The 12,829-nt window shown below is 34.1% G+C and overlaps 3 protein-coding genes across 5 annotated transcripts in view; all 3 read right to left on the minus strand.

Moving 5' to 3' along the window:
• The window catches only part of RapGAP1 (Rap GTPase activating protein 1), a 264,659-nt gene extending 263,344 nt beyond the window's left edge, over positions 1-1,315 (minus strand). The window contains exon 1 of one of the 2 annotated variants that reach the window (XM_065361098.1): positions 1,001-1,315. In XM_065361098.1, the coding sequence (XP_065217170.1) occupies positions 1,001-1,239 (239 nt within the window). In that variant the 5' untranslated portion in view covers positions 1,240-1,315. The remainder of the gene's footprint in view (positions 1-1,000) is intronic. The other variant, XM_065361097.1, reaches the window with a different exon arrangement.
• A 5,015-nt stretch (positions 1,316-6,330) lies between these two features.
• On the minus strand, positions 6,331-9,577 carry LOC135844330 (uncharacterized). The gene is made up of 4 exons (XM_065362495.1): positions 9,433-9,577; positions 9,052-9,302; positions 8,166-8,964; positions 6,331-6,628 (listed from the first exon to the last, which is right to left on the minus strand). The coding sequence occupies exons 1-4, from the start codon at positions 9,488-9,490 to the stop codon at positions 6,498-6,500; spliced, it is 1,239 nt and encodes a 412-aa protein (XP_065218567.1). The 5' UTR covers positions 9,491-9,577; the 3' UTR covers positions 6,331-6,497.
• A 586-nt stretch (positions 9,578-10,163) lies between these two features.
• Positions 10,164-12,441, minus strand: LOC135843127 (uncharacterized). Of its 2 annotated transcripts, none has more exons than XM_065360884.1 (4): positions 12,288-12,441; positions 11,920-12,161; positions 11,062-11,799; positions 10,164-10,485 (listed from the first exon to the last, which is right to left on the minus strand). In XM_065360884.1, exons 1-4 carry the CDS (start codon positions 12,343-12,345, stop codon positions 10,354-10,356), a joined length of 1,170 nt encoding a protein of 389 aa, XP_065216956.1. In that variant the 5' UTR covers positions 12,346-12,441; the 3' UTR covers positions 10,164-10,353. The 2 variants fall into 2 exon arrangements, with proteins under 2 accessions (XP_065216956.1, XP_065216955.1); XM_065360883.1 differs by having other exon boundaries at positions 11,004-11,799.
• Between the last annotated feature and the right edge of the window lie 388 nt (positions 12,442-12,829).

A 12,829-nucleotide genomic window follows, 5' to 3' on the forward strand; every position in this document is an offset into this window, starting at 1 on the left:
GTGAAATTTGGATTTGGGTAATTAATATAAAACAGTCAATTTTGAATTTTCAAAAATTCGCCAAAAATCGAAGAATGAACTTGGGCAGCTGAAAATTTGGTTTTGGGGGTTTTAGACTATGCTCTTTCCAAAAATCGCGGTCCCGTCCAAATCGGAGTGTGACACCTCAAAAGCTTACCTTGTTAGTGTATACAATTTTTTTCTTGACAAAATTTTGGAATTTTTTTACCAGGGATATCCTGTAAAGTTTGACAATCATCTTTAGAATACGTCTGAGGAACTACCTATCAAATCTCTACTTCCTTGTTGGACCAATAAATTATTTATTCAATTTTTAATTCGTTTTCATTTGAATTTACGTAATTTATTTTTTCATTTTTTCATTTTGAATTCAATTTATTTTCATTTTACTTACCTATCTACATATTCCTATTCTTGTTTTTAAACATTAAATTCATTTTTAGGGTTCCCGAGTTATATTTAATTAACAATTTATTCACATGGATACGCGTTTTGGTCCGGAGGTGGGGGGGGGGTCGCTGTCCTAAATGTTTAAAACGCTTAATTCACTCGATGATGATCCGTATCACGTTGACCAGTGAGATGCTAATCTGTGTCTCACCAACTTTTGAAAACTTCGAAAACTTGAAAATAGCAGATGGAATTGTTAATTATTATGTCTGACTTTCAGAAACGTGAAAAAATTTGATCAATTCTTACCATTTCTGTCAAATTTTTGATATTACCTTATGTGAGTTTTTAAAGAGCTTGAAAAAAGTGGTAATTAATTTTTCAAATCATGTCAGACTATGGAACTCTGAAGCTTTGAAAAAAATTACAAAAAATTTGCGAGTAGGAAAATTTGATTAGGCTTTTTTGAAATTGTAAATTACTATATTATCGACGAATAGTTTTGCTAAGTTACTGGCAAATAAAAATTTCTACTCTTAATTTTTCAGCAGGATATGTATACTATTTTAAGACGTAGTATTTAATTTACCTGGCATCGAGTTGAATGCAAGGAGACTCGGGCTGACCGACGACGATGCTGTCTGCATAATGCACATTGGTCGAAATGCAATGTAAAATTTTGCTGACATCTTGCACGTCGCCTGCATTTTGCGTCGTCTTGAGCTCTAAATTTGGATTAATATCCCATTCCAAAATATGCTGTTCGTGCTCGAGTTGGCGAAATTCGTCGGAAGCGAGATTGAGCGAGTTGCACTCTTGCATTCGCATATACGAGTACGAGTTGGAAAATATACGTAACTTAATCGTACGACTCAACTGGAGAGAAACGAGTACGACGAATACGAGTACCGTCGATATATCGCGGCATAATACTGATACGTTCGTTCGTGTCCGTGTCGTGTTACCAAAGTTGAAACTTGAAAGTTTAACAAAGGTTCGCGGCGTCCCAGAATCTCGTCAAGTTGCTATGGCAATGACCAATCGCAACTTGGAATACGTTGCAACTTTGCCGCCAAATGTGTGAATTGCGAACACGATAGAGGCGCTGAAAACTTGCACGTTTTTGCCTTTGCCACTGCCACAGCCGTCGCAAAGGGGTAATTTGACCGGTAGTGGATGTTTCATGTCTGGAGTCAAGATTGCTGATCTTATTACAAATACACCTGAAAATACCTTTTTTTTTGTTGGCTTTTAGAACGTGATCACGTGTCGAAGTTCAATTTTGATGGGGAAGAAAATGTTAAATTTTTGGGTCCAATAAAGTTTTCAAAACGTGATTTTAAATTTCAAAAACTGTGAATCAAATCCAAAAAACTTCTTAAGTACTTACAATGTCATCAGAAAAGACTGTACAACTTCAAACGCGCGTTATAAAACAACAGTGCATTTTAGCGCCGATCTCTTGGCAGCACTGAATTCCTCGAAGAATTTCATTTTTAAAACACTCCTCACAAAGTCAGTTTGGTATAAACGTTCGGCTGCCAGAATGATTTTTGTAAAAAAGTACATTTTTACACAAAAGCTCATTTTTAATCATGTCACAACTTTTGAAAATCGAAAGCTTGGGTACTGAGCGAGAAAGTTTTATGAAAAAGTTCAACTGACCGCGTGGAAAGAAGCCACAGAGACCCAAAATAAACACCCTCTTCATAAAATTCAACAAAAAATGAATTTTGGTGACGTGCTCGATAATCAGTTCAGTGCAGTAAAGTTGAACTGAAAAAAAAAAACGAACTCGTGGTGCACAACTTGCACGATTTGAAATTCGTGGTGAAACGAGAGGAATATCGGTGATGTTCTGCGCAGCATAGCATTCTATGAGGAAATTCATTTCTAAAACACTCCCCAATCTACTACATAGGTATCATAGATGTTCCTTTGTTTCATCACGAATTTCAAATCGTGCAAGTTGTGCACGAGTTTTTTTTTCAATTCAACTTTACTGCACTGAACTGATTATCGATTAATTTGTTGATAATTTTGACTGTTTTTTTCATCTCCTGAATGGAGGAAAGGAGTTTTCTACAGTTGGAATTGGTCTTTTAAAAATTCAAAATTTTTATCATCTTTGGCCTTTCATTAGTGATACAATTTTGAGTGAAAATTATTTTTTCCAGCAGCATTTCATAGCATTTCATTCATTTTGAAATGTAACAAAATGAAGTGCCTAAAATGTTTTTTTTTTTCTTTTACAATGAACTCTAATCAAAATGTTGTTTACATTTCATGCAACTTTTTCCATATTTTGCCAATTTTTCCTAAAATTTGTATCAATTTTTCGTGAATTTTATCGATTTTTTCAAAATTTTTTCTAAAATTTAAAGAGAATTTTAAATGCTTTTGAGCCACTTTACATATTTTTTAAGCGACGTTGTGTAGGATTTTTAATACCTAATTTTTTTCAAAATTATGAAATACAATTCATCGTTTTTTGGTAATTTTGATTGATTCTGATTTCCTTCTGATGCTTTTTTAATGTCGTTTTTGTTACGTTCTGTACAAAAATTTGACCATTCACTGAATTTTGCTAAAATTGAATAAATCTATTTTTTGTAATTTTTAATGATTTTTAGCCCTATTTTGAGCTCTCATTTTCATGTCTTTTTTCATTGTTTAATGACGTTTTATGTAATTTTTGCTGAATTTTTTTGAGTTTTCCTGAAATTTCATTTGTTTTTGATTATTTTTAATTACTTTTCAAATTACGAAATTTTTTTGAATTTTTTCAAACTTTCCTAAATTTTTTTCAATTGTTGTTTTTTTTTCTTGAAATGGAAATCTCTCGACAAGAACTTTATCCTAAAAATATGGAGAAGAGGTTTTGGTTTGAAGGGTCTCAAATTTAGGGAGGGGAGGGGAGGGGGGGTGCTAAAATCAGTGTGAAAAAATTGTTGTGAGAACCAATGCGATCTTCACCATTTGGTGAGAATTTGAACTATTTTGTCACAATTGGGGTGGGGGTACGGTACTTGATAAAAATCAGCCAAGTCCGATTTTGATGCTTTGAAGAAGCTTTTTTTTTTTCATTCGAGAACTCTCGACTCTCGTCGAATACTTGCTCCTAAATAATTAGTGCATGAACGACTCATTTTGATTTCGAGGGTCTCAATTCACGAGCCTCATTATGATTGTTAATAATGAATGAGCGAGTCTGCGCTATGCTGAGTGTCGCAAGTGTTGCCTATTCACGCTGCAATAGGCAGTCAAATCAAATCTCTCGTTTTTTCTTCTTGTTTATCATCTAATATAGGTAGTCAAAAAAAGTACTGAAAAAATGAAAAAAATCACTAAGTAATACTTTCAATTGTATTGTTTTTAAAAAATAATTCTGAATGAATTTATAGAATACTTTATGTACAAATTTTCTGCTAATTTCAATATTTTTTAAAAATTTTCCTGTAAAAAATGTGACTTTGTTGGTTTTGTGTGCGTGTGTGTGTGTTGGGGGGGGGGGGGTCGAGTGGAAAGTTTTCTGAAAATTTGATTGAAAAAAGTACCTAGTGATTTTTTAAAAAAAAATTCCAATTCTGCTAGATAACCATGATGAACTTCTGGTAATTTAATTGTGGGGGGGGGGGGTTAATTTGACAAATTTTATGACACTTCCTGTAGTTTTGAAAAAAATCATCATTCAGTTTTGAGAATTTCCTATTCATTCTTGGTATTTTTCAATAATCTAAGCAGACTGTACAAAATTTGAACCAAATGAGACATTTTTTCAAATTTTTGTCGTTTTCTGATCGTTTATCAATTTTTGATATTTTTGAGTGATTTTTACAGTCAATTTTACAATTTTTATGGTACTTAATTTGTGAATATTCATTTATGTGTATAGCTAGCTCTTTATTACCTGACCATCGAGATCTTCAGAATTTTTACTTTGACTTTCAACCATTACCTTATTTATTGTAAGATATTCTGTTGATTGATCAATAATTTTATAACTAACTAATCCACCCTAATTTTTTTTTGTTTCAGGTGAGTACAAATTTCCTTTGAAAAATGATAAAATACGAACTCGCGTATGAGAATAAGTAAGTAATTTTATAATCTTTTTGAGAAAAGTTACGTAAGTCACTTCTACATCTGTGACCTTTCATTTTCAATGGAAAATCAAAAAAAAATTCTAAAATAATGTAATTTGAAAATCAGCTGAAATAATTTGTCCATCAGGGTTGAATAGACGTGATCTGATTTTCCAAATACGAATTTGGAAACAGTAGATGACATTTTCGAGCTCGCAAACGATTTTGATTTTTAATGAATTTTTGAAAAATCAAACTCTGGTCAAAAATGGAAAAAATTCAAAATTTCACCAAATAGACCGAGTGAGTTGAAATTTGGTGTGTGCCCTGCCTGTATTCGACCCTCCAAATCGATTGGAAACATTTTCGAACCATTTTGAGGGGTAGTTCTGACAGATTTCTTAAAATTGAAATTTCCACAATATCTTACTGAATTGATTTGTTGAAATGAAATTTACTTGGTAATCCATTTTTAGTATACTGAGTCGATTGGAGGTGTTTTCAGGTTGTTCTGAAGTCTTCGGGTATATTTTGGAAATTTCAGATTTTCTAAAAAAGAGGTCTAAAAACCGTCCAAATTAATTTTAGCGTCATTTTTTTTTTCAAAATACAGGGTATCTAAGGGGTAGTGAAAGTACTGAATTTAGTCAAAAATGCAATGAAACTATGAGAAAATTCAAATGGGCAAAAAAAACTTTTAAATTATTGGAATTGAAAAAATTAATTGAAATTAAGAATGTATTTTGTATACAAATTTTCTTCCAATTTTAATTTTTTTGAAAATTTTTCTTTGCAAAAATTTCGATTTTGTTTATTTTGTTCGTGTGGGGGGGGGGGGTGGCTGGGGATCGAGTGGAGAGATATCCAAAAATTACCTATTTTATCTTGGGTCAGAAGGGGTTGAATTACCAGGTTTCTAACCCACCTTATCGTTGACACGTGAACATGAAAATGAATAAAGCTCTGTTTTAAAGCAATTTGCTCGCAGAAAACGCGATAGTTCTCGTTTCGTGCTATAGATGACCGCTATCGTACACATTTGTAAATGAATTTTATTTCCTACGAATGCGCTATATTGACGTACACTGCATGCAGAGAGCGTAATAAGACAGATTTTCAAGTGCGCAGCTTCGTCATCTGGTACCTCTACCTACAATTCGACGTTTTTCCTTGGGAAAATACTGCTGCTTGCTAACCTTAAATCTATCAAAGCGTTAAAACGCAAGAGGATAAAGTTTCCAAATACGGATTTTATTATTAGCGACGCGACGTATCCACTCGTACATGTAGGGATAGGATAGGTGATGGTGAAGCAGGGACTTTTACATGCCAGTTGCGATTGCAGAGCTTTTTCTCAACTACAAAACGCCCTTTTTCCCAGATTATTACGAGTACTTTTAATCTGCTTGATATCCCGGATCCTTTTTCATCTTTTGATGGTTGCAGGATCGTATCATTTATTAGTGGAAACTTGTTGTATATACCTATGAACGTAGTTTGCAATCTCTTTTTAAATACGTCTCCTGGTTGATACACTGTATACTGTACCTATATGAATTAAAAATATTCCGAAGGTGAACTTGAGAATAGGGCAGCCACTAAATTTACATATCAAAAGGCTGTCTAGAGTATACAAGGCTTAGAAAAGAGGCGGGACTTGTGGTTTTGCATTTTTTTAAATGCCAGATGTCGAATTTTGGAGAAACCGAGAAAGTGGAGACATTTTTCAATATTTATTTAGAGGTTTAGGGAAGAAATTCTTTAAAGATATCCAATGATGTTGCACTCATTATTTTTTATAGGTAGTAATTCAAAGTTAATGAATTGAAATAAAAAGGATATCAAACTAAATTTATTTCGTAAACGATATTAAGTTGTAAGAAATTGAAAAATTTTATAAAAACAATAATAAATACGCAAATACGTAAAATAATACAAAATAATTTAACGAAATTATTCAAACTTGAACACGATATAGAAAATTCTCTACCTCGAAAACGATTATTTTAAAGTTTCATCAACCTGATTAAATGGAATCCAATCACTATATTTTTCCACAATTGTTCTCCAGTCAGATGAATTTGTAATTTCAATTTGGCCAATTTCGCATTCAATATCACATGCCTTCCAAGCTGTAATCGTATTAAAAACATGTAGGTACATTTCAATCTTTAATGCGTTTTCTGACTAATTTGAGGTCATTGAACTTGAATATGACGTCCAAATTGTCGCTGGCCTTTTGGATTCTTAGATAAACGCCAGTTCTCTGCAAAAAAGAGGCGAACGCTCAAATCGGACACCAGAGTTGGAGTCGGTGACCTCGAATTAGTCGAAAACGACTCTTTACTCGATTTTTTTGGAAATCAAAAAATCCAAAAAATGCAAAGGGGGGCATGCATTTTTTTGGGCAAAAAAACTTTTTGTCTCGAATCGAGTTGAAAATTGTGCTGGGGGGTTTTTTGGGACGGCGAATTCATTGCCGGCGATACATTTTCAACAGAGTGCACCATTCTCTCACAAACTGCATTTTTTTGAGCTCAAAAATGACCTGAAAAAAGTTGTGGAATTTTGAATTTTTCATGACTGATTCTAACTAATTCGATGGTTCTGATTTCGAATATAACGTCAAAATTAATGCATGATGTTCAGATCGCGAGATAAGCGCCCGTTTTCCACGAAGAACAGACGATCGCTCAAATCTGACTGCAGATTCGGACTCGGCGATCTCGAATTAGTCGAAAACGACCCTTTACTCGACTTTTTTGAAATTCAAAAAAATCCAAAAAATGCAAAGGGGTACGTTCATACATTTTTTTGGGAAAAAAACCTTTTTGTCGCCAATCGAGCTGAAAATCTGGTTCGAGGGATTTCTTGGGACGGCGAATTCATTTCGTGCGTCAGATTTTCACCAGAGTGCGCCATTCCCTCGCAAACGGTCTTTTTTTGAGCTTAAAAATGGCCTGGAAAAAAGTAGTGGAATTTTGAATTTTTTATGACGGATTCCGACTAATTCGATGGCGCTGATTTCGAATATGACCTTCGTTTTGCAATCGGACTCGTATTTTGCAAAATACATGCAATTTCTCGCTGAAACATCGTCTTTCGACACAAATGGACATCAGATTCAGAATCGGCGACCTCAAATTAGTCAAAAGCGACTCTTCACTCGATTTTTTTTTAAATCAAAAAACCCAAAAAATACAAGTGGGGGGGGGGGGGTTCATGCATTTTTTTGGACAAAAAAACTTTTTGTCTCTGATCGAGCTGAAAATTGGTGTAGGGGGGTTTTTTGGGACGCCGAATTCATTTCCGGTGTCAGATTGGCCCGACGACGTTTTCTTCTACTGAAAACAGGCCATTTTTTGGACTGAAAATGGGCTAGAAAAAAGTTGTCAAATTTTGCATTTGCATTTTTAAAACTGGGTACGGCGTTCTTTCCCTGTACTCCTCATTTTTGTCTCAAATCTAATTTTGTAAAAATTCGCTAAAAATCTGGAAATGCACATTAATATCGGAAATTTTGACCAGTGCTACATTTTTATATGCTCTTTTGCTAAGTGTTGGTAATTTTCAAAATAGACCTAAATGGGCTAAATGAGGAATAAATGGAGAAAATATTCGCTAAAAATGCTAAACTTGGATGTCGAAGATGTAACTCTGTAAACTTACCTTTATTTAATGATAATAATGCAGTAGCCAAAGCTGATTCCAATCTATTCATAATCACTTCCGAATGACGATCACTCAACAAGATGTTCGATTTTGTTCTGGTTACTTTGTAATATTTAGCCTGCCCATGAACGTCATCTGCAGTTCCATGTTTTTTTGATAAAGTAAAGCGATCGATTTGGAAACGCAGGTCTAAATCTGGTTCGTTTTCAAATCCGTAATCCAAACTCAATGTCCCTTGAATGTTTCTCACGAGCAAGCTATGTACGAAATTTCCAGAGATCCCTCTACCAACTTCATACGATTCGAAATTCGTCAGACCACTGATAACGATATGTTTTAGGGTGAAACAGAATAAAGGAATTTGCGGTATGTGGTAAAAATACTTTTGCGAGTTGTTCGAGAAATCCGCATACGTCGATATTATTTCTTTTCTGGACTTCTCGTATACTTGGAAAATTTCATCAAGTTTGCCAGAGAAATTTTGGTTATTGTTTAGAATTTGTTGTAAAATAGTTGGCGCAGCTCGTTTGATTTCTACCTCGAGTTGGTTTTTGTCCGGATTTGTCAGATCTGGATTCCACCATTCATTCTGTTGCCAGCTGTCGATACCGCTGTGTGTGATATTACTGATATTGTAGGTGATTTTGGAATCGTCATCTGTGTACGAGGCGATAGCGGTGAATGTGAAATTATTGAATGTAGGGTATATATTAGCATCTGAAATTATCGTGCTATTCCCCAATGGGACCTTTGCTCGTAGATTCATTTCGAAGTTGAGTTTTTCGAAAAATGCCATCTGTAATAGAATGAAGAATCTTGGGAAATGAAATGAACTTTGGGATTAAGAATAATTATTCTTATAAGATTAGATCCTTATACTTACAATATTGTTTTCTTGGAATTTCCAAAGAATTTGCGAAGCTTTGTTTTTTTTATGTTTTATGTGAAAATAAATATTCACGAAGTAGAATTTTGTGTGCAAGTCCTCGAATCTCTTCAGTCTGTGGCGGTTTAGTGAGATGCAGATTATATCTGTGGCATTTTTGTCGTTTATTTCAAATATGCTGGGAATCCACGCGTTTAATTGCTGTGTGATGTCGTTTTGCAAACGTATTTCTTGCGTTGAGAAAATGTCTGCAATTTGTTAAACTAAGCTGAATTATTTCTAAAATAGGCTACTTAACTTAGTATGTCTTAGAATAATTATCCGAAATGCTACGTTTTTCATCTGATAACGAAGCATTTTGTTTCAATTGTCATTTACCTGTCAGTTGAAGCCAGATGAAAATTGAAATCCTCATTGTGGTGTAAAAATATAACATTATTTTGGATGTACTAAACAAAAACTGGCTTTGAATTTGATCGTGGACCTAACCACGTTATCATTTTTACTTATCATTATATCGAGGATTAATCTTGATATATTTGTATACACCTTGTAATGGTGTACTGGCAATGATAAAGTTATATCGATGAAATAATCAAAGTTTTTATTTGAGATCTTTCAACCTATACGCCATTTTAGACGCTAAGAAACTCATTTTACCCCCTTTTTAACCACCCTCCTATCCCCTATGTCCTGTCAAATTACCCTAGCAGAATCTATACAGAAAAATGACAGATTTCCACAAAGATAGTCGAAGGGCCTGGCAACAGTTGCAGAAACTTTATGGAGGGAAGACTCAACGGAGTCATTGTATCCAGATTACAGATAACCAATTAACCCATCAAACAACTTTGCCACACTGGTCACCAACAAAGAAAATGAAGTCTGCGATCAAATTGTCCAAAAATAGGAAAGCTGCTGGTGTGGATAACATCTAACATGTGTACCAAACAGATTCAACACTTTGGATCAAAGATAAATTGGATCCAAAGAGTGTTTAGTGCCTACGTAGAAACTTCAAGAACGAATAATCAATGATTTAACATCCATCATTTTACGCAGTAGGTACTAATTCAAAATTTACGAATTGAAATAAAAATAACTTCAAACTTCAGACTAAATTTATTTCGTAAATGATAATTAACTTATTAAAAAAATGGGAGAGAAATAATAAATACGCAAATAAGCTATGTAAAATAATACAAAATAATACTAACAAAAAATAGTAAGTAGGTACCTACCTAAATAAATTTCTTTCAACGAATGTGTAGAAAATTCTCAACCTCGAATCCGATTATTTCAAAGTTCATCATCAACTTGATTAACTAAATGGAACCCAATCGCTGTACATTTTTTTAATCGTTCCCCAGTCAGATGCAGTTGTAATTTCAATTTGGCCAATTTCACGTTCAATATCACATGTCTTCCAAGCTGTAATCGTATTGAAAACATGTTACAATTTTTTTTATCCTCGAACGTATATTACTCATAGGCTGAAATTCAGTTTACAAAGATTTTTTGATGTTTTTTGATGTTTTTGAAATCGTGGAATTTCCAAAACGTTGCTGGAGCCTTCAGAATGACTGAAACCATCCTCAATCGATCCAGCATGTTAAATTAGGATAGGTAAACAGTAAATTCTTGCTGTCCAACTTGAGTTGGTCATTATTTATGGAAATTTTAATTTTAAAATTTTTTGGAGCCTTCAGGACTGTTCAAAACGGTTCGAAACCGTTTCCGATCGATTCGGAGGATCGAAAATAGGACATGTCTTAAATTTCAGCTTCCTAGATCAGTTTGGTGAGATTTTTATTTTGCCCATTTTTGGCCCAAATTACGCAATTAATTTGATTATCAAAAATTGACCAAAAAATCTTCAAAATGCATTTAGCATGTAAAATTAAAAAATACTAAACTCGGATGTCGAATATGTGACTGTGTAAACATACCTTTATCCGATGATAATAATGCAGAAGCCAAAGCTGATCCCAGTCTATTCATAATCACCTCCGAGTGACGATCGCTCAACACGACGTTTGCTTTTGTTCTGGTTACTTTGTAATATTCAGCCTGCCCACGAATGCAATCAATTTTTTCGTTTTTCGATAAAATAAAGCGATCGATTTGGAAATGCAGGTCTAAATTTGGTTCATTTTCAAATCCATAATCCAAAATCATTGTCCCTTGAACGTTTCTTATGAGCAAGCTGTGTGTGAAAGTGAAATTTCCATATGTGTCACGAACAACTCCATACGATTCGAAATTCGTCAGACCACTGATAACGATACGTTTTAAAGTGAAGCAGAATAAAGGGATTTGCGGTATGTGGTAGTAATACTTTTGCGAGTTGCCCGAGAAATCCGGATACGTTGATATGATTTCTTTTCTGGGCTTCTCGTACGCTTCTTGGAAAACTTGATAAAGTTTATTAGTGAAATTTTCATTATAGTTTAACCCTTCTTGTAAAATCGTTGGCAAATCTCTTCTGATTTCTTCTTCTAGTCGATCTCCCTCTCCATCTTCAACTGGTAAACCTATGCGGTTCCATGGAATATCGCTCCAGTTGTCCATACTACTGTATGTGATATTGCAGTTGATTTTTAAATCGTCTTCTGTGTACGGCCCAACGTCGGCACTTATTGTGAAATTATTATACGTGGGATATATTTCAGCATCTGATTTTCTCGCGGGGCCGCCCATTGGTAACCTCCAAATCACCAAGTCAAGTTTTTCAAAAAATGCAATCTGTAATGTGAAAAATCCAGGGAAACGAATTTCCAGATTGTGATCCTGATCATGCTCTCACGCCGACTAACAATTATTGATTCTTACCTATTAATTAAACTAAAGGCCAGAGTTACTTACGGTATTGTTTTCTTTGAAATTCCAAACCATTTGCAAAGCTGTATTTCGTGTGGGCGTTTGGCTAACCATTATATAAATAGTCAAAAAGTATTTCCCGAATACTTTAAAATTGTAGCCTTTTAGTTCATCGCAAATTATATCTAAGGCGTTTATGCCGTCTATGGCAAATATTGTCGAAACCCACGCGTTCAAATGTGTTGTAATATCGTTTTCCATATGTATTTGCTGCGTTGAAAAAATGCCTGCAATTTGTTAAATTAGGTAGGTAAGCTGAATTACATTCCTAATAGGCTACTTAGCTTAGTATGTCTCCAAAATGCTACGTTTTTCATCTGATAACTAAGCATTTTGTTTCGATTGACAATTACCTGTCAGTTGGAGCCAGATGAAAACTGAAATCTTCACGGTGGTGTAAAAATATGACATTTTGGATCAAGTTTTGCATAGAATGAGTTACCTAATCGTACCTACATCATTAGGTACGGTTACTGAATACAAAGTAGCTTTGAATTTGATCGTGCATCTACTCTGGCTATCGTTTTTATTTATCATAATATGTATCAGGGATTAATCTTGATAATTTGTGCACTCCTTATAGTGGTGTACTGGTAATGATAAATGTTCGCAGATTATCTGCTTGTAATTTATCTCGTACACAGTACGAATGTATCGAAAGTACACTAGGTACATTTTATCTATTTTTTCCCTCTCCCGTAGGTTGTTATCTTATGTATTCGAATTCGTTCGATGTATTGTAGGAGTAATTTTATACTCGTTGTTCTGTCTATCTACTTCGTAGCGTATGTTGCTAGTTTTAATGTGCATATTTAATGCGATCCTTTTTTTTGTATTTGTTGAACTTTTTACATGTTGCAATTTTATTAATTAAATCGTTATCGTTTGTTGATTC

The sequence above is a fragment of the Planococcus citri genome, chromosome 4 (assembly GCF_950023065.1).
Source record: "Planococcus citri chromosome 4, ihPlaCitr1.1, whole genome shotgun sequence".
NCBI classification, from domain to species: Eukaryota; Metazoa; Arthropoda; class Insecta; order Hemiptera; family Pseudococcidae; genus Planococcus; species Planococcus citri.

Bases quoted from the DNA above. Each gene is read 5' to 3' on its own strand.
- LOC135844330 (XM_065362495.1), bottom strand. From the start codon at position 9,490: ATGTTATATTTTTACACCACAATGAGGATTTCAATTTTCATCTGGCTT. The intron at 9,303-9,432 runs GTAAATGACAAT...AACAAATTGCAG, and splicing joins CATCTGGCTTCAACTGACAG to ACATTTTCTCAACGCAAGAA. The intron at 6,629-8,165 runs GTAAGTTTACAG...ATACGATTACAG, and splicing joins ATTATTATCATTAAATAAAG to CTTGGAAGGCATGTGATATT.
- LOC135843127 (XM_065360883.1), bottom strand. From the start codon at position 12,345: ATGTCATATTTTTACACCACCGTGAAGATTTCAGTTTTCATCTGGCTC. The intron at 12,162-12,287 runs GTAATTGTCAAT...AACAAATTGCAG, and splicing joins CATCTGGCTCCAACTGACAG to GCATTTTTTCAACGCAGCAA. The intron at 11,800-11,919 runs GTAAGTAACTCT...TTCACATTACAG, and splicing joins ATTTCAAAGAAAACAATACC to ATTGCATTTTTTGAAAAACT.